The 20,520-nt window shown below is 40.9% G+C and overlaps 1 protein-coding gene across 2 annotated transcripts in view; it reads right to left on the reverse strand.

Annotated features, from left to right (window-relative positions):
• Positions 1 to 18,629, reverse strand: part of stat5a (signal transducer and activator of transcription 5a) — a 44,775-nt gene extending 26,146 nt beyond the window's left edge. Inside the window, exon 1 of one of the 2 annotated variants that reach the window (XM_026351613.1) lies at positions 18,483 to 18,629. In XM_026351613.1, the coding sequence (XP_026207398.1) occupies positions 18,483 to 18,517 (35 nt within the window). In that variant the 5' untranslated portion in view covers positions 18,518 to 18,629. The remainder of the gene's footprint in view (positions 1 to 18,482) is intronic. The other variant, XM_026351620.1, reaches the window with a different exon arrangement.
• Positions 18,630 to 20,520: the final 1,891 nt, after the last annotated feature.

Consider the following 20,520-nt stretch of genomic DNA (forward strand, 5'->3'; position numbering starts at 1 on the left):
GAGGTGGGATCAATGAGGGAGCCCGACTATACTGCAGGTAACATCACCCTGCAGGAGTCAACTATGCGGTATGAAAAATAATGATTTGTGTCATCAGTCTGCTGTTCACCGACCGACGACATTGGTGTATGGCTGCCCGGGATTTGGGTCTACTCCATACAGCATGTCAAGCATTTCAGCACACATTATCTCTTTTTGCAACTTTATGCAGAAGTACATTTGGTGAAACTTGTTTTGGTAACATTGAAGCCTTACTTCACTAGTAAAGGCATGTGGCAATGGTGGTATTTTGCAACCTCAAGGGCAGCAGCCTATTTAAAGGAGTTGGCCTGATAGAGAGAAGCTGCAATATCTTCTCATTGTATTGCGATCACTACTTTAAGATCCCTAAGTGATATTTCCAAGTCACCAGTGAGTACAGAGAAGCTGAAAATGTCATCATTCATTTCTGAAAACCTACGTACATGGTCTTACAAATACAGTATGAGCAAATTTTCAGGAAATGTGTTCAAACAGTGGCTTTGTGCACTTAGATTAGCCAGTGGCTCACATTTCCTAAAGCAGTTTTGAACAAATCAGGATGTATCTGTATTGTTGTTTTTTTAAATGTCATAGTATGAAGCATACAAAATCACATCATGGCCAGATTCAAACACCATGTAGTGTCATTCAATGCTTTACAGGGAGGAAATGAATGTCTCTTGCAAATCTCCATCGCTGTACTCCATGTTCTCACCGAATCCCTGGCAGTGTGACCTCATTATGCTGAGCTGGCTTGCTAGCCTTTGAACCCCCTGCCCCAAACCCCTTCCAGCCAGAGCTAAAACAGCCAATGATCTGCTTTGTTCCCCAGCTCACTCTCTCCAACCATCTGGATAGACGCCTAAGAGCAAGTCAGAGTATTTCCTATATGAAAAGGAAACTGAGCAGTTTTCTAATGAAGTTCAGCACAATCATATCGTACATAAGGGGCAAAGTGCAATGGTTGTACTGTGGCTAAATACTGTGTATTGCTACAAATAATACTGCTACAAAGAGCATAAATATTTAAAAACTTTTAATATCCCAATGACTAGGCATACACCCACTTTGTATATGTTTCTGTTTGTTTTTTGTTAAGACAGCACATTACATTACATTTTTGTGATTATATACCTGTCTGTTTTTTTGCATTGCTTCTTCCACCTAAGATGTAATGCAGACTATCTTTGACTGTGCTGAAATTAGTTTTAAATCAGTCACTGCTTTCAAATGCATTACATTACATATGCATCCTAATAAAGATGCATACTAAAGATGATAAATTGTTCAAGGTAACAATGTCTCCAATTGGATTTGGATTTTGTATTAGCATAAATACAAATAAAAGCTGACTCAATAGTCGACTTTGAAAAATAGTTGCACTTACTTGCACTTTATAGAGTTCACCACTTCACTGTTTTACCAAATGAAACTACAGAAATGAAATACTGCATGTTTCTGTATTTATCTTTTCATGTATGTATGTCAACTAAGCATTTCAGAGTGAGAAACTGTAAGACAAGAATAAAACATACTACAAAATAGTGACAAATCATCCTAAACATTATTAAAAGCAGTTACTGTATTTGCTTATCTGTGTCTGCCTTGTATGCAACAGTGACAACTCTCTGAGCTTCCCCTTTCTTTCTTAGATGTGGAATTTGGTCCTCACTTGCACACATGCATGAGGAGAACAGTCTATATTATACAGTTTATATCTGGTTATATTTGTTCATGTGTACATCTGTGCATCCATGTGTGTTGGTGTCAACGACAGAGAACCAGTGGGTGACATCTGAGGCCCAGAGGGAGCGTTAAATGTTGACATGGCCTGCAGCTCAAGTTCATGGCAGCAGAAACGCCAGCTTGTTGGAGTAGTGCCACTTTTGGAGCTGAACCCTGAAGTCAGAAAACCACTGAGCAGATACAGACAGCAGAGACAACCAGCTAGCCAGTTGTCGCTGTCCAACAGACTGCTAAAGAGAAGCATCAGTGCAGGATAGTGTGAGTTAACTTATAAAACAGACGAGCGATTTAAATCTGACATCTTAAGCCTTTCTGTAGTAGATTTACTTAAACGTTTAGGCTCATTTTCCTCCTGCATCGCCTAGCTTCTACTGAGCTTCAGCCTGTTGGGAACCACAAACTAACATGAAAGGATCGCAGTGTTTGAAGTACAGCGAAGGTAGCATTATGATTTGTGGCTCGTTTGCAGCCTCTCGCTCTAGAAAAGCTTGTGATGGTGGCGAAGTTCATCAAGGTATCCATCGGGATATTGTCCACAAGTTAAAACTCAATAAAGCTGGGTGATGGAGCAGGAAAATGAGCATAAACACTAAAATAAATCCACTACAGAATGACTTCAGTGACAAAATCTGCCACTTAGAGCTCAGTCAGAGCCAAGACCAACCCAACGGAGATGCTGAGGAATGAACTCAAAAGAGCCATTCACACCAGACGTCCTAAGTATATGACTGAGCTGAAGCAGTTCTGTGAGGAAGAAATGGTCCAAACTTCCTCCTGAACATTGGGCAGGTCTTATCCACAGCTACAGGAGGCACGTGCTTGAGGTTATTACTTCCAAAGGCGGTTCAACCAGTTATTAAAAGACTGTTGCCATTACGTTTGCCACCATCACAGTGTTTTATCAGCTTAGAAATAACATGTTTGTTGATATGTATGACTTTGGTGAAGATCAGATCACATTTCACTAATTTATGCAGAAAACCAGGAAATTGCAAACTGTTTCCATGTGACTGTATAACTACAGTAAACCATTTACTAAGATGAAAAGTGCAGTTACAAAGTGGTGCTGCATGATTAATCTAATAGCAAATTTGATCAGTACACTTATATAACTGCTTGTGATTTGATTAAACAAATATGTACGTGCATGAATGAGACAATCCAGCAATGTTTTGGCCAGACATTTACCGCTTTTCTTATGTGAGTTTCTAAATAGTGTCAAAGAATTTTCTCTCCTGTGGCTGTGGCTCTTTCGCTGTCTATCACCATTGATTAGTCCTGTAAACAATTCCTCCTTTGTTCTGTTAATCTAGTTAAATCTAACTATATTATTTAGATGTATTATATTATCTTAAGCTTCATACAGAGTGTAGTTAATTCCAATGTTTAGGTTCACATTATTCATGATACTTCAGCCTGTGTGATGTGATTGATGTGATGATGGCAACTTAAAAATAATGGTTACTACACTCAAAAGAAATAAACCTTAAACAATAAGTAACGCTTAACAGAGTTAAGTAAGTTAAGTAAGCTCTAACTATTTAGTTAAGCATCATAATACCCAAACTTTGTCACACCTTTGTTTTGATTCCTGCCGTTAGGCTCCGTGGATTCTCAATGAGTGCTTTCTAGACTAACATCTTAATATGTTTGCTTCAAGTTAATGTTCTGTTACCACACATCCTTCTATTAAAAAGGTGGCTTATTCTGCTATTCATAGTATATCCAACTGAGAAGCTCGTCCATCTGAATAAAAATGTCTGAAATGGTAACTTTCAGGGAGCTTTAGGCTCACTGGTAACAAAAGAAAGAAAAATAATCACTCAAAAAGAGGCTTAACCCACATACAGCATGAATTAGAAACAAAAAAACATGCAACACATCCAGTCAAATAAGTTCACTAGTCCATGTGTTAGTTGAGGGCATGTTGGATAATTGTCATGTTGCTCTATTACTGTTAACACAGAAATAAGGTAACATGATGGTTTGAAAAGCTGCCTTCTCAGCCATGAGAAAACAAAGGTTAGACAATCTATACAGTTCTTCTGATACAGTGTTCATCATTACAGTAATGTTTTAATAAATCTCATCACCATCAGCTACATGTAAATCTTATTTTTCTCATAGGAGTTCTCTGCCACCAGTCAGTTTTCAAGGTTTAGTAATAAGGACCATTAAAGACCAAGCCCAATTAGTACTTGGCACACATGTATTCTCTAGCCCCCTACTTTCGCATAGGCCATGCTAATGTACTCTGATTCACTTTGTAAAAATGTCCTTAGTCCAGTGGTTAAAGATTCATGCTGGTCCTTACAATGATAGCACCACACACACACACACACACACACACACACACACACACACACACACACACAGTTTAGGTTTCTGTGTAGTTCAGCTCCCACCAATGCCTTTAAAAATAACACTTTTGTTCCTTTGTCAAAAAATATTCTCAGAATCATTGCAACAAATTGCCAAATTGCACTGGCTTTGTGTGAATGATTTAGAGGAAATACTTTGAGGCCATCTATAGAAAGGTACTGTGTGTAATAATTCATACAATGATAAGATTCTAATAAGACAGGTCTTCGTATGAGCTTTATGCCTTTCTACCTCTACTGCACATGTCCTAGTTCACTTTATATAGATGTATACAGTATCTGACAAATAGCAAAATGTGTATTTGCATGTAAGTTATATGCAAGATATACCAATGAAATACCTGCACTGAAAAAATTAAGTTTGAACCAATAAATTTCCACGAGGTAGGGCGTATGCATACTGAAGCCATTTCTTTCTAACAGTTAACCTTTATCCACACTGGTTAGACCTTGCCCAACACAAATGTCTATTTCTGGTAAATCACTTAATCACCAGAAAAACGTTTGGTTCAGCAATTCTGCTGCAAGCTGCCATTTGTCTCGGCTCAAAAGATGACCAGGGAACATACAGTACTCACCTGGCTCATGGTCGGTTGTTGTTTACCACTATGAAAATACTATGAACCAGCATTAAAATATCAGCCCAACAGTGAAGTATGGTGGAGGGTGTTATTGTTCAGAATCAGGACCGGCCATCATGATTTGGGCCTCTTTTGCTGCCTTTGTACCTAGACCTCTAACCAACAGAACAATATCAGGGTGTGTGGAGCTCAGAAAAAGGGATAATGACCCTAAATATTTATGTAAATCTACTACAGAATGGCTTCAGAGACACAAAATCTGCCTTTTGGAGTGATCCAGTCACTTCAAAAGGTCCACAGTCACAGAATCCAGACCTAAACCCAATAGAGAGGCTCAAGACCTGGTGAATAGCCTCAAGAAAGCCATTCATACCAGTTGCCCTAGGAAATCTGGCTGAGCTGAAACACTGAATAATGGTCCAAAGTTCTTCTCTCTTGGACATTGGGCAGGTCAAATCCACAGCCACAGGAAGTTCTTGCAGTTCTGACAAAGCCGTTCAGCCAGTGACCAAAACACCGTTTTGGTCAACACCGAATGTCCTCAAATGAACCGTTCAGACAGCAATTAAAAAAACTGTGTTCAGAAAAGAAGCACTGTAGACTACTATTTACAATGTGTGATACTGACTACATGATAAATTTGGTTCTGAACGGTGAATGAAATAAGTAATTATTTTGAAAACATCCTCAACGCCTTAAACTTACACCTCAGACCTTCTCGTGTCAGGCAGTTCCCTCTCTGTGACACTATTCTTGTTGTTTCCCCAACCAGTTAAATGACATCTGACAAGTGAACAAACATCATAGCCCTCTAACTAGGGGGCAGGGGATGCCCCACACAGGACCCATGGGAGGGGGGTCTCTGGGGACAGCCAAGGAAGAGTGATGAGGCCCCAGATGCGGGTATTGTTTACATTTTCCTGTAGTACGGCAAATGAGGAGGCCCTACCATCCCCCAGCCCCAACCTCCAACCCCGGATTTACAGAATACTGGGGATGGATTTTTCAGAAGCTACTAGTAATCATATAACACAGGAGGAAATTAAATATTTAGGTAAATCCCAGGAAAGAAAATGAAAAGCAGCATTTTAGAATGACTGAATCTGACTTTAAAGTAAGCAGACAGGGTTGAATTGTAAGTGTAAATAGTTACATATGCATACACAGTACTACATTTTGTGTACATTTTTGATTTGGAAACTGGGAATGGAATGACACAATCCAGGATTATTTGGCCAAGTAATCACAGATGTTGCTGCTTATTTATTTTTGTCTACTGTCCCAGTTTTGTGGCCATGGAAACTGCACCCCGTGACACGCTTGGCAATTGTCATGTGTCTGAATGGGGTGAATAATGGGTAATTATGTCGTTTAATATTATTATAAAACAAAGCTTGATGTTATTTTTGTAATCACTATATCACTATTTATCTAACTCCTTTCATTATCAGGTCATTACTGTGGGACTCCCTCACTTCCTCTTGCTCTCTCTAAGGATCACTCCTTTGCGCCTGTTTTCCCAGATCACTGATGTAGCTCCTGCTCACACGTGTTTACCTGGTTGTGTTCACGTGTTAATTTCTCTCTCTTGCATCTAAGCTGTCTAGCATCTATTGCTAGACATCTGCCTCTTTGCATGGTATTTTGTAGTTGTTTGTGTTATTTTCATTTATATATTTTTGGATAATCCAGTGGACTCTGGCACACGTCGCCCTGTTCAGGTTACTTCCTTGTTTCATTACATTGATATTGCAACTTGTAACTTATAACAGGATTGTTTTCACTCATGACTGCTGCAAAAGTCCCTTAAACTTAGTTCACCAAGTGAGTCAGCAGAGCTAAAGAAAGAGCCAGGGGGAGATATCAGGGTAACACTTTCTCTTCACTGTGGTGGAAAAGAAAGAAAATAAACTTTCACACTGCTCATATGTGCAACTACAAGTGTAATTCTGTCAGTGGCATCTGTGAGGATGAAAAACAGGCCATTATTTATCTACCAGCTAACAAAATACCCTTTTAGACACTTATTACTGTAATTAGGGGGTCCACTAATTGCCTGTTTCCTCTCTCTAACATTGAAAAGGTGGCTCCTTTCCAACATCATACCCATGCTTTATCTTGCAGGTAATTTCTTTTCTTTCTGCTCTACTGAATACCATTTCTAACTCTCAGACCCCAAGCTGACCAACTGCGAGCTCAGAGTTACTGTTTTGTACGTGCACGGTAAGAGGATCCTGCTGCATACCCCTGGCTGGTGTGGACTTGGCTGTCCTGCTGCGTGAGGAGCTGGGAGGAGACGATAAAGCACCGCATGAGCTCACATCCATAAGCAGAATGATTGGATTCAGGCAGTCAAATCAATGCTTTTCATCAGCTGGAAAGAAAGGGTGTGCTCCTAAATTAGTTTACCAGAGGCAATCACTTGGCATGTACATGTGACTAAGTGAATTGTTTACAAAGTTAACCTGAGAGAATCTATTCAAAATTACACATAATTCATTTGTATTAGAATGTCCTAACTCAATCAAACCTAATCTTACAGGCTCATGTCCTAGTTCATTTCCTCTTTCAGTCATGCAAACTCAATCTTGTCCCTCTACAAAAGCTCACACACAGGCACATCACGCTGTAACAATCGATGAGAGCGTATGTGTGCACGTATGTACAGTCTGTGTGTTTGTGTGTGTGTGTGTGTGTGTGACGGGGGAAGGAGGATGGAAAGGCAAATACGGGTTATGTATTGTTACAACATCTTCAAACTGGTCTGACGACATCAGTGACAGGCAGCACCTGAATGAAAGCACCTGGGTTATGAGGAGTTCTAAAAATCAAAAGAATACATCCATTAAAAGCTTTTTTTTTTGTAAATTGAAAATGTTTTCATGCACCAGTGCTCCTGTACTCCTATAAACACCAGTGCAGACAGCTTTTGGGAGATCCACTCTTTCATCTTTGCAACTTGTCATGTGTCAAGAGGTCAGATAGCTGCAGTTTCTCACGCACAGAATCTAACCCAGTCACCAGAGCTCTGAGCCCATCCCCCCCGCAACTCTGTTGCTCCCCTTACCATGCCCCTCCCTTGGCAAGCTCAGTGCTTTCAGTAAAGGTCAACTACACCTTTACCCCACAGAGTTCTTTACCCCACAGTGTCAACAGCAGCAGCACCACTTCATGACAGGCAGAGCTGATTTCAAGTATTAACAGGGGCCCAGAATGACTGTAAACTGCACCAGTGTCTCATTTTATTTGGTAACAGTGAGGAAATGATTACCCTACCCTACCCTAAAGCCGTTCAGTTAGAATACAGTAACACCCATCTAGCTGGTGTCCCACAAGTAGATTTCTCTTTCATTTCCCTCACAGGCATTTCAGAAAGTCCCCATCTTACCTTTAAACCTCATAACAAAGGACCACCTAAAGGATATATCGTGACTAGAATGATTAATAAGTTTCTTTAGAGTATGAAATCTTAAGAAAAACAAGGCCTTGAATCCCTTCCTATGGCTCTTAGTGTAAAATTCATTCAGCTTACTGATTAGCTCCTATGTCTGTTACCCAACCAGTAACTTCCTCTTTGATCAAAACACACAACTCATGGCAACTTCTTATCATGTGATGTCATTTTCATTTACTTCTTAGGTAATACAGAGGCTTCTAAACGGCAACTTCGTGGTTTCTATAGACTTCTTTGTGTCCACGGGTATATGAAAAAAATGGTCTCGCTCCACAAGAAACAGAAAGGCTGCATTTATTTCTCTTCATCTTCATGCAAAGCTTGACAGTAAACAGGGCTCATGTTTCTACTCAGCCACTGGTAGCATAGCACTGGGTTAGCCAATGTCTGTGGTAGGACATAGCTCTCCAGACCAACGAAATCACAAAAAGCGGGCACACTAACATTTGCAAACCAATACATGCACTGCTCACAGTTTAAAATAGGCATGATGACAAGCGCAGCATGTGCAGGGAAGGGAACTGTGCTATGGTATATCAACATACCGGAGCTGCATGTTCAATTACTGAATGGCAATGACATGCTGAACTGTAGAGTTTCTTTACATCCGTAGGACTCAAAATATCTGTGTCAAAATCATGACCAGGGCACGGACAGCCACTAGTCAAGAGCCATCTTTGCCACTTGACGGCAGACCTTCTCGTGAATGAAGGGCCATCCTTTACGAACAGCAGAGGGGTGACTTCTAATCTCGGCCACATTAAACAAGGAAAACAAAGGCATCAACCTTATGCTGCTGTATGCATGGTAGCATCTGAGTGATTATTGTACTGGCACAGGCATAATCTGGATAAGCTGAGCATGGACATTGAAGTAAAACAGAGTACCACAGCCAACCCCCATCACCCTCACTCAACCTGCTTTCCCTGCAAGAGATGACTTCCTAATTCACTGTGTATTCGTGTAAAATCTATGCATTGCTGCTGTTGTTCAAGGTCAAAACATGCAAAGCAATGAAAATGCAACTAAGCCTGCATTCCTCCACGGTGTGTCTAAACACACCCAAATCCCATTTTAAGCTTAATAGCACATCTTTAGATAATTTTTTCTGACATCTTTTCTAAACCTCTGTGCTGTGTGGGCACAAATAATCAGGGGAAGAGTAGAGTATGGAGTCCACAATAAACACAACAGTAGAAGTCAAGTGATGTACAGAACGTTACTTGGAGCAGAAACATTTCTTTATTCCTGGTTACTGTACATTTACAAACGCTACTAAAGATCTGTAACCCACAAAAAGAAGACTGCATTTGAAGATATTTTGCATTGCAAACAAAGCTTTATTAATTTTCCTCTTATTCTCCAATTTGTCAGTTTCTGTGGTTTATTCTTCTAAATAGGTAAACTCCAACTCATTTACATTTCAAAGAGGGATTTAAATAGGCATGTTGGTTTGCTGAACACCTCTTATGAAATATACTGTAGATTTTGTAAAGTTCAAAGCAGCCAGAAAAACACACTGTACCCTCTGGCAGTCCCCAGAAAAATAACTGTATAATTCACAGTTCTATACACTTGTTGCTTCATACATTTCTGTAAGCAAAACAAAGAGCAGAGATATCAAACCATGTGAGAATGAAAAATACGTCAAACAAGGTTTGATGGTAATGCCACAAACCATGGTGATTTTACCCGATGTAGTTACACAACATGCACACAATGTGTTGCCCTATTCTGCTCCCTCTCAGTGTATATTTAATAGCACATGTGCTTGACTCATGTGGTGAAATGCCTCAAAGGGGATGCACAGGACAGTGAAGAGGGCAACAGATGGGATCTAACAGTCAAAGAAGCTCCTTGTTGATTCTTTAAATTATAGGTGAAAATTTAACTCATACAGGTGATAAGCTTTTCACAAGGCTGACAACCAGGCTTGTCAGAGACGTCAGAGACATCTTTATGAATAGTTACACTTTGACCTCATCATAGACCTCTTTTAGATCTACATCTTTACTGTAAGATGTTTTATTATAGCGAGCGAAACTACACACTAAACAAACGTGAACATTTGCACAAGACACACTGTGCATGAGAAAGCAAAAAACAATAAAAAAAAGGGGAAGTGAATCCTTGTCCTGTTTAAATGAAAAATCTGACATCAACAAGATGCCTGCCATTCATAATACAATGAATGTGGATTATATGAATGCATTTTTGTCCATTACTTCTTTCATTTTATATGGGGATGATGAAAATCTTTCTGTTGTGGGAGTGGTAAGCTGGCTGGAGATGTCGTGCAGAGCCCATCTGAGAGCCTCGTTAGACAGACACTGCCGTGGGCACCGATGAGCTCACGAGATCAATACTGGGTAACAGCTTCACAAATCCAAACACTGACGTTGCACTATATTACGCCAGTGCCTTTTTCAAGCATGGAAGAGACAAAAAAAAGGAGCATTTACTTGCCAACGGTGTGTGTAAAAGATAGATGAGAAAAAGCAGAAATGCAGAACACATTGTATACATGTCTAAAAAAACAAAGACAGAATTTGTGTTTGATCATTCAGCCCTATCTGGTCTCTATCTATCTTGTCTAATCCATGTCATTTTATCCAATATACTGTACAATCCATAGAAATAGAAATATGTTTTTCTCCTGGTATGTCATTAGAATCATTTTAAATCAATATGAAAGATGACCAAAACACATGCATGTACAGTATGTCATATACCCACATTGATTTAAACAGAACGAGAATAATGGCGGCAACAAACAACTGAGCTAAACTGTTAAAGTTGCCCCACAACACAAAAACACAGCCTGTCTTAGCCACTGTTTCTCTCTCTCTACAAACATAGACGCGTATCTGTGTGTGCGCTGTTCATTGGTTTTCTAATCTGCCTCATTTGCTGCAAGCCTGTAATAGGCTTGAACACAGCAGTGGCATCAGCAGCTACCTCTCCTCCTGCTCCATTAAAACACAAGCAGCATCTCTATGCAAACCAAAGACAAACAGGCTTTTAGCTGTAATGCTGTTTTTTTAAAAACAACAACAACAACCGAACTAGAAAAGCCTTTGAGCTTATCATTAATATATTGTCAATGGCAGACAAACCATCCACAAAAGAAGCAATAATGAAATGCCAAAGATGTGTATGAAATAACTTCCAACACTGTCAACATCACAGCTCTAATAGGTTTATTTTTACCAAGTTTGAGGGTTGGAGAGATGAGACATTTCTTGTCATCTCTCAGACTCCACTGTCAGCATTGGCCTCAAAGCTACAGTGATTGTGAGGCTCTTGATGAAGTCTACCTAATGTGATACCGTTGTTTTGACCATGCATCTGATCTGAAGTGGTCCTCAGTCACTGTTAGATAGGCTTGAACTCCACTTTTTGGTCTGGTTAGCAGCTTGGATATGCTGGCATTATAGAAAAAATACAGGATGATTACATGGATTATTGGCCTGCTTGTCATAATGTTTATGTTCAAAAATAATCCATACTGAATAAGAACCCTGTACGTACCTGTGTGTACTAATAACATTTCTGTACACTTTCTTGATCATAAAGGAGACTGTGCCACTGATGAACCTTATTAACTATAGTCAATTTGGCTCTAGGCATTGTGTGTGAGTTTTAGTCGTCTGATCAGCCAACTGCCTTCGGGATGTGTCACCTGTCTGCACACCTGCTGCTCATTAGCTATTCTGTTTTTCACTTTATTTCACCAGGTTGTTTATGTTCCCCACCTGCATGCTGCTGAGACATCCAAGCCATCCCTGGCCCCTGCCGGTTACTTGTTTTTCTGGTCTAATAACAACTTTGCCTTTTTACACCTGTCAGTCTGTTGTTAATTCCTAACTCTGAACACTGATGGCATGCTTTAACCCTACTGTACCTGCAGAGTCTGCAGCCTTCGAAATGATGTCCACAGCAAAGTAATAACATAGTTGATGGCTAAAAAGGCATGACAAATGTAAAAAAAAAAGTATTAGAAAATAATTTATATGTATATATATATATATATATATATATATATATCAGTATAGTGCGTACTGGCATCTTTTCTTTTTGGCTGCTTGTTTTCTTCTATATGTCTTGCGACAGATGCAGTTACATCAGACTCAGGTTACACTGCGTATCAGGATGGAGGCTTCATTAAAGTGACTGGGGTGTGAAAATGAGCGACTGAGATAAAGAGGTAAGGTTCAGGCTACATATTCTTCACCTTAAAGTGAAAAGCTGCAGCTTCGAAACGGACTCGGTGAAATACTTTCTCCGAGACCAGCTAAGAGCTGAATTGGTGAGCTAGAGACAGGAAAGATGAGGTGTCAAAACAGATGGAGAATAAAGCATCAGGCTCCCCTATATGGCCAATACTGCCAGCCAGTTCAAACTAGCTACTACCCCAACATCCATCTAAAACTGTTCATTCACTAAAATCTAACTATACACTATTCACACCAGCAATCCCAACACAGTACAACAAAAAGAGAACTGACAATGTTGGCTGGTGACTGTATCTTCAATGGCTCCAAGTCCTATTATTAGAGTAGATTTTCATCAGCATGTTAAGCGGTAGCTTTTTTTGTCAACCAGGGTTTCTCGTCTGGCTGCTTCTTTTTACACCTGTGGCACTTGGATGCTGTTACCTCAGCTTCAGGTTACACCGCGCATCAAGACTGGAAGCCTCATTAAAGTGAGGGACAAGTGCTGAGGTGTGAATACGACGACGATGAGGCTGAGGAGCGTAGGATAAGGCTACACTTTACTGCCTCAGTAAAGTGTAGCCTTAGTGAGGTAATTATACTTTCACCGTGTTCAAATTATCGGAACAAAAAAAAAACAAAAACAATGCAAAGACTGGGACATGGGCACCCTCTTCAAATCTTGAGCACCATATTAGGTCTCAGTCAACTATGACTGCTAACACTGATCACCTGTAAGTACAGTGATATTCAAACACTGACATCTATCAGTAAGGTCCAGACAAAATCAAAGCAATTTATAATACAAAATATGGTTTGCACTGTACTAAAACATAACATTATATAATCCAGTCATGTCTGAGCTTAAAGTGCATCAAATTCCTACACATTTCTCTTATATTGGTTTAAAGGGAGCTATTAAGGACAAGAGAAATGTGCTTTATCCCTACACAAGGCTTTGCTGCTTTGAGAAACTTTTGTAATTGTTGTGAAATGTACTGTATGGTCCGATTAGATGCTTTTAATTTGGATCGCTATCATTATCATAGTCTCAGGGTGGATGTGAGAAGAACAGAATAAACTGTACAACTATACAAACACTCAGTTACAGGTATCACAACAGTATTTAACAAGACTGAGTACTGTATTCTGTGCAATATCACTACAATGTTAAATTGCTTTATATGGTACCACCTTACAATAATTATTAGTGAGGTGACATGCGCTATGAAGTGGGTGTTGGAGCTCTTTGAGCTAACTGAAAACAAACAGGTTCAATACTATGAAAATATGGGCCCCGAGGTGCAGCCTGTGATCACAACAACACAAAAATGTCTGCACCTGCTATTTCCAGTTTAGGCTAACTGGATGAGCAAGGTTATAAAACAACCTGCAGACACCACAGCGTTTTAATTTTGGCATGGATTGACTCTAACGCATCATGGCTCCACATGGTGAGAAATGGACTGACCACGTAAGAAGCCAGATCGAGAGACACCCTAAACAGGAGGACAGGAACCGTAAGGAGGGTTGTACTATCCAGAACAGAAGGACCAACGGTTGCCCTCAAAAATGACAACACACACAATTCACTATTTACACAACCTTGCACTGCAAAACAGACGGGCAAGCGCTCCTGAATTGGAACAAGGATTATCTGTGGAAACGGGTGTTTCAGCGACTCATGAGACAGTGGTAAGAGCGCAGCATGAGGTCCACTTGTATGGACGCTGTCCAAGAAGAAAACCGAGGCTCACAAATAGACACAAAGATGCAAAATGTAACTTTGCAAAAAGGACATGAAAAGAAGCCTGATGAATACTGGCAGCACATTCTTTGGTCAGACGAAACCAAAATAAATTTGTTTGGATTTGTTTGGAGCCGGCCAGGACGACCACAGTGACTGTGAAACATGGAGATGGGAGTGTGAAGACACGGCGAGTTGTAGAATGCAAATATGAAGAGTTTCTTCATGATCATTTAAATACAGGCACAAATTTTCTTTTACAACACTTGTCAGATTGTTTCTTCCATTAAGTTCCTTGTATTGTGTGTTCATGCAGTTTCACCTTGATTTCCTAACTTCCCCTTTCGTTCTGTCTTCTTTGTTTCGAACATCACCATGCAACAATTACTTATTGCACCACTTACCACCCGACAATATCTCTCGCCTCATGATCTGTACGTAACAAACAAAGCATCTCTCCCTCTTTTTTTTTTTTTTTTTTTAAATTCAAGACTTCACATGATACAATTTCCTTTAGGGCCTGGATGTGAAGCCATTGGTTCACATAATTCATGCATGAGAGATCAAGCATGACTCAGGGCCCAAGGCATTAATAAAACACAAAAGAGGTTGTGCAGTTTAACTTTGCAACACCACTATAAAGACGTCGCAGATCAATAACTCACCGAATGATAAAGCCAAGATTCTACAGTAAATCATCCTTTTATTAAACTCTCATTTAGTGAAACAATTCAAACCAGACCCACATGCAGCAACAGCCTGGGGAGATTTTGCATTTTAACTACACTTTATCACAATCCTGAGCTTTGAAGCACGGCCAAAGTTGGGCGCTGTTGGTCACTGAGCTACTCTTGAACTAATTCCGGGGTTAGGATTTTTGCTGAATGAGCACACTGATGTAGGTTTAGCAATAGCGGGGGGGGGGGAGGAAAACTACCTCTCCTTTCTCTCTCAGATTCCCCAACTTCTCCAGGGATTAAAAAAAAAGAGGGCATCCTGCCAATTGCTCACAAGCTGGCTATGCTCTTCTGCCGACCCTTAGCAGGGTGTATGTCCCTACTGAAGTGCAACAGTCTGAATCAAGCAACAGGATAAGAGATATTGAAAACTCGCTATACTCGAAATAACAGAGCGAGCTACGCGAATGATGTTTCTGAATAAGCAAGATAGTGGAATTTGATGAAAGATTATTCATATCACTGAACGTTTGTCAGCATTTTGTAATCGCGTATGTATTTTGTAAACGTGACAAAGTGATTATTCTAGACCGTCTTTCTCTATTCTCTCTATTCTAAGTCTTTCCTGGGTTGCCTACTACCCATTCACGGGATTTCAAGAATAAACGTTCCTCCCCTGATGTGTGACTTCCCTCATATGGCTCAGAGCAAACTTTGAGCGTTCTGGCTATTCTTGTTGTGTCACTGAGATAATTTCCCAAGGCCTTATCATGGCTTGTTGGTGTCTGGAAGGGTTGACTGCCATCCTCCTCCCTCCTCCTCCTCCTACTACTCACTGCACTACAGAGAAGAGGAATTCAGTTAAACTTAGACAAAGAGAGAAACCGAGGGAGAATATAGGGTAATAGGAACGACACTGCGACTGCCACTGTGGTCGATGGCAACCAAATCGGAGTCTTCTGTGAACCAGGCAGAGGTCATGCGACATGAGTACATGCTGTGGATGCCAACAATCAGCAGCGCTATTCGACAGATGGATCAGAGTGCTCCTGACCTAGACCAGCCTTAAAGCTCAGGGTCACGTGACCGGTGGATTAGCGTTAGCCCAACTGAAAGGCGGAGGAGGTTAGGTTATGATCCTGATCACTTCCCTTTGAATGTGTTTCCCTTTCTCTTTCACTTTGAACCTTCCCCTCTTCTCCCTGTTTGTATCTTACAGTTACAGCAGCAGCGGTACCTATATGACTGAAACAGCCTTGTGCAAAAACAACTCACCAAAGAACTTGGTCACAATCAAACTAAGTTATCTGTCTCCTTCCATTTAAGTCTTTCATCCGTCCATCTTCTCCTCTGCTAATCAGACCGACAGGAAGCCCCATGCTGAACAAAGCCATTAATGCATATGTGATTCTGACACCTTTGACTCATAGCTGAGTCAGATCAAAACCACTGCTCTAATCAGCTCACTTCCAGCTACTTGTGATGTCAATGCTGAGAACATGTCTTCTGGTGTGCCCTAACCCCCTCTCCCCTTTCCCTACTTACAGTATTCACATTTCCTCATCTGTCTGTCTAGGATTGCCGCCCCCTCCCTCATTTGTTTGACAGTGGAGAATGAAAAAGGTAAGAAGCACAGACAAGCTTAAGGACATGTCATGCCATGCTGTGAGCACATGGCATAGTGGGCTTGTAGGATAAAGCACTGGGTTCCCCTGTCTCCCCTGCTGCTACACCTCCTGCATCTGGGTCTCTGTCAGGGACACAGTGTGCCAGCCAATTCATGCCTGGCCAGCGTGCCATGTCCCCGCCCCAACCCCGAACACCCTCCTTTTTTCACAGAAAACTGGGAAAACTCTCCCTTCCCCTGCACTGTGCACAGCAGTGACAGAGGGAGCATGCAGGGTAACACGGTGCTTGCCAACAGGGTAAAATGCGAAAAGGCAATGTCCATTATTTCCTCAAAATTACAGTTTGTCTGAAATGCTTTATTGATTGCAAGAGCAGACAGGCAGAAATGACCAAAAGAGAAAGGAGATAATAACATGACTGACATAAAAAGCTGAAGAATCTGGCCGTAACATGTCAAAACAACAGGTTGAACTGTTGAGCTGTCCCAGTGCCTAAGCATGTCTTTACATTACTTTGTCCAAAATCCAAATATCCAATACGACAAACAGCTCAACACTTAATACTGGTTATAGCTTGACTGACTGTCAAACAGGAAAATGAAACTAACCTTTTCTACGTGCCGTGTTGAGAGGACTCACAGAGCACTCCTTGAGCTCATCTAAACTTTTCACCCAGCTGTCTCAAGTGTGAGGGGTGGGAGGGGTGTATCGCAGTGGGCACAGAGCATTATTATCATGTAATTGTCGATTACCAAGAGCAACAGGGGGTGAAGTCAGCGCCCGGCTTCACCGTAGGAGTTCAGAAGAACACATTTTCTGTAAGTCGAGTTGCAAAATGATGGGGTTGAAGAATTGGAAAGGTACACAAAGACACACAAAGACACCTATTCTTGGAAAATGACACAGAGACATCAAAGCTTTAATGACATTTCAGTGATGTTTCTAAGCAAGCACAGACACAGGGGTCTCACCTGCACGGAGGCACGCATTACAGCTTTGACCCAGCTTTGCGTTGACCTTTCGGCTGCCTCTTTTCATGCTTTGTGTGTGTGTGTGTGTCTGTGTTTTTTTTTTTTCTTCTTCTTCTTCTTCATTTCAACCACATATCCAATTCAAAGTAACAGTGAATCATCTGTTTTACAGTACACTGACGCACACGTCAAGCAATTGGCTGCATGGTGCACACCACAGGGAAAGAGTTATTCATCACACACTTACAAAAGACTTTCACCTGTCATACTTGTCATAGCATAGCATGTCCATCCCATCATTTGTAGCCTCCTGAGGCGAAACCAGTAGCATCACGCGTGTGTGTGTGTGTGTGCGTCTGCGCTACTGCAACTTATCTTTATGGCCCTATTTGACCTCGGCTGACACTTCATGCCTCATAAAGGTTACTCTGGAGGTACTGGAGTCTGACAGTGAGGCTCACAGCTTCAGAAGAATCGGAAGGCACCGCAGTGACAGCGGCACAGACCCTGTAGCGCCGTGACGCCAGTGAAACTGTCACAGTCACATGGCGCAGAGCTCCGTTTACGCGGACGCTATGTTCCTATAGCAATAACTATAGGGACGAGGAGGCAACAGAGATGAGAAATGCGTGTGCGACCGGGTGAGAGTGAACTCACGGGCACCGCAGAGCCGCTGTCAGTACCGGGAGGATTAACTCGGCTGTACGCTGACTTGGTCACGGGGATTCCTCCGTGTGCGCACGGAGACCTGCCTGTTGATTCAGCAGCGTTACAGAAGCCACGGACAAGAGAGGGTAAACAAGTAAGAGACACACACACACACACACACACCAAAGCCAGCAGAGGCGATACTAGAGCCATGCAAACTGGTTTGTACGTGCAGCTGCAGCTGGCGCACTCGCAGTTTGTTTACAAAGCGCCGTCAGAATAATCTTTCGCAACAGGGTCAGTTCAGTGGGACGAGCCGGAGACCTGTGTCTGTTCAGAGGAGGTGGAGGGGGGGGGATAAATAAAAAAAAAAAAAAAAAAACCCGTTCAGAGGCATTAAAGTGTCGCACTTACCTCCGTGAGCGACCCAAGCTGCTGTCCTGTCTCATAAAATGAGGGGAGAGGCTGCAGCGACGGGAGCAACCTACAACAGGAATCAGTCAGACAGTCAGTCAGACAGACAGTCCTCTGGTTTCCAACAGTTCGCTTCACACTTCACTGCTCTCTCTCTCTGTCTCTCTCTCTCTCTCTGTCTCTCTCTGTCTCTCTCTCTCTCTCTCTCTCTCTCTCTGACAAACCTCCCACTTCCGGCGGTTCCTGCGCTCTGTCAGGAACAACTGATCTCGACTGATCTCTGGCCTGGTACTGATTGATCTGTCTTAAGGAGCCAGAAGCCTTCCGTCTATCTGATCCCTTTTTATTCTCCTTTTTATGTTTTCTTAAATTTTTTTTGAGTCTTTCTCTAATTTATTTTTATAGTATTTTATTTATACAAGTCAATATCAGTTGCACAACGTCTTAATATTATTATTATTATTATTATTATTAACAATAATAATAACAATAATCACAATCATAATAGGATATTAATGAATTCAGGAGCTGCCTATAAATAAATATGACATGTCAGAGATCGCATTTCAATTGCTTCCACATCGCAGCAGAACTCACGGGTCTTTGATTTACAGTATTCAAAGCTGTTCTTTGTTGCACATAGTTATGAGCAGAAGGGGTGATAAGATTAAGTCTAATCTAGTGTGCAGCAAATCTTTTATCCAACGGAGCGCTCGCAGAGGAGCCGCCTTTAGTCTGGGGAATAGCGACACCTGCTGGTGGAGACTAAGAGCCCCCTGCTGATCTGGTTCTGTGTTTACAAGAAGAGGAAAAAGAGTAAACAGGGGTGAAAGGGTTTTCATTTCAAATGAAAGCAAATCATCACAATAACCAGAGTGTTTTAGTTGTGGTTGGTTTGTTTCCGTAGCAAGACGAAAGAGTTTAGTATCATTTTATAGGTTGATCCCCACAATTAAACAAAATAAGATAAGTACAGTAGAACAATGATTTGTATACAAGGCTTTGTAATTTAATACATCCCTGGATTTATATCAACTTACTGGTGACTTTGAAAATTCAATCTACATACACAATAACAATAACAAATACAAGGAAGTACTATGTAACTTTATATATACATAGAGGCATAGTGGCAACTTTTATTTAATTGTCAAATGATTTATGAAATACAAGTGTTATTGCAGAATATGGCATCTATATAGTATTGACACAGTGGCTGCATTGGTGTCATATTGTTACTGCACAGATTGTTCATTATCATCCATGACAGTTCAACAATTTACGATTTCTAATAATAATTATTATTATTATGTACCTTTATCAGATCCTGTTTTTCCTTTACACTCCTCGCTATCAGAGGGATAAGCAAGCAAAAGGGAGAGACCGAGCAGAGAGTGAGAAAGAGCGATAAAAGGTGGCAGGCACCCAAGATGAAAGCACCATAATTAATAACAGGACAATGTGAGGCTGAGGCAGGACAGCCACATGTTATTGTATCTATACTGTCTTAAAAGATTAAATCCAGATACTTTGTGCTGTGCACCAGTGCTGTGTGGAGTAGTGGAAAAAGTGCATGAATTGATTGGTATTTGAAATAAGGTATTCTTAAGAGTGAAATGTAAAAGTATAGGCTGTGATGTATGATCCCATCCATGTCGGTATGACATCAAAATAGAAATGTTACTGTGGTCATTTGTATCCTGGCTTGTTAATTTGTAACAATCAGAATATGTGGCTCACAAAATGGAAAAAAATCACAAATACAAAATACCAAATCTATTACTTAAAAAAAATGCACCTAGTTAAATTTTACATGTGACTATACAGTAAGTTGACTCGCTCTGACTGAACAAAAGGGCAAAAGTCCAAAGTTTGTTTTGAATGCTGCAGCAAACTGTTACAAATCTGAAAAGTCCCTGCAGATAAATGACTTCATTTTCCCACATCTATGTCAAAAAGTCATTATTTACATTAGTAGTCTCCCTATTTCAAACACACCTACACACACAAACACACACAGCTTTATTGATTCTCCAGA

This window comes from Anabas testudineus, chromosome 8, assembly GCF_900324465.2.
Source record: "Anabas testudineus chromosome 8, fAnaTes1.2, whole genome shotgun sequence".
NCBI lineage: Eukaryota > Metazoa > Chordata > Actinopteri > Anabantiformes > Anabantidae > Anabas > Anabas testudineus.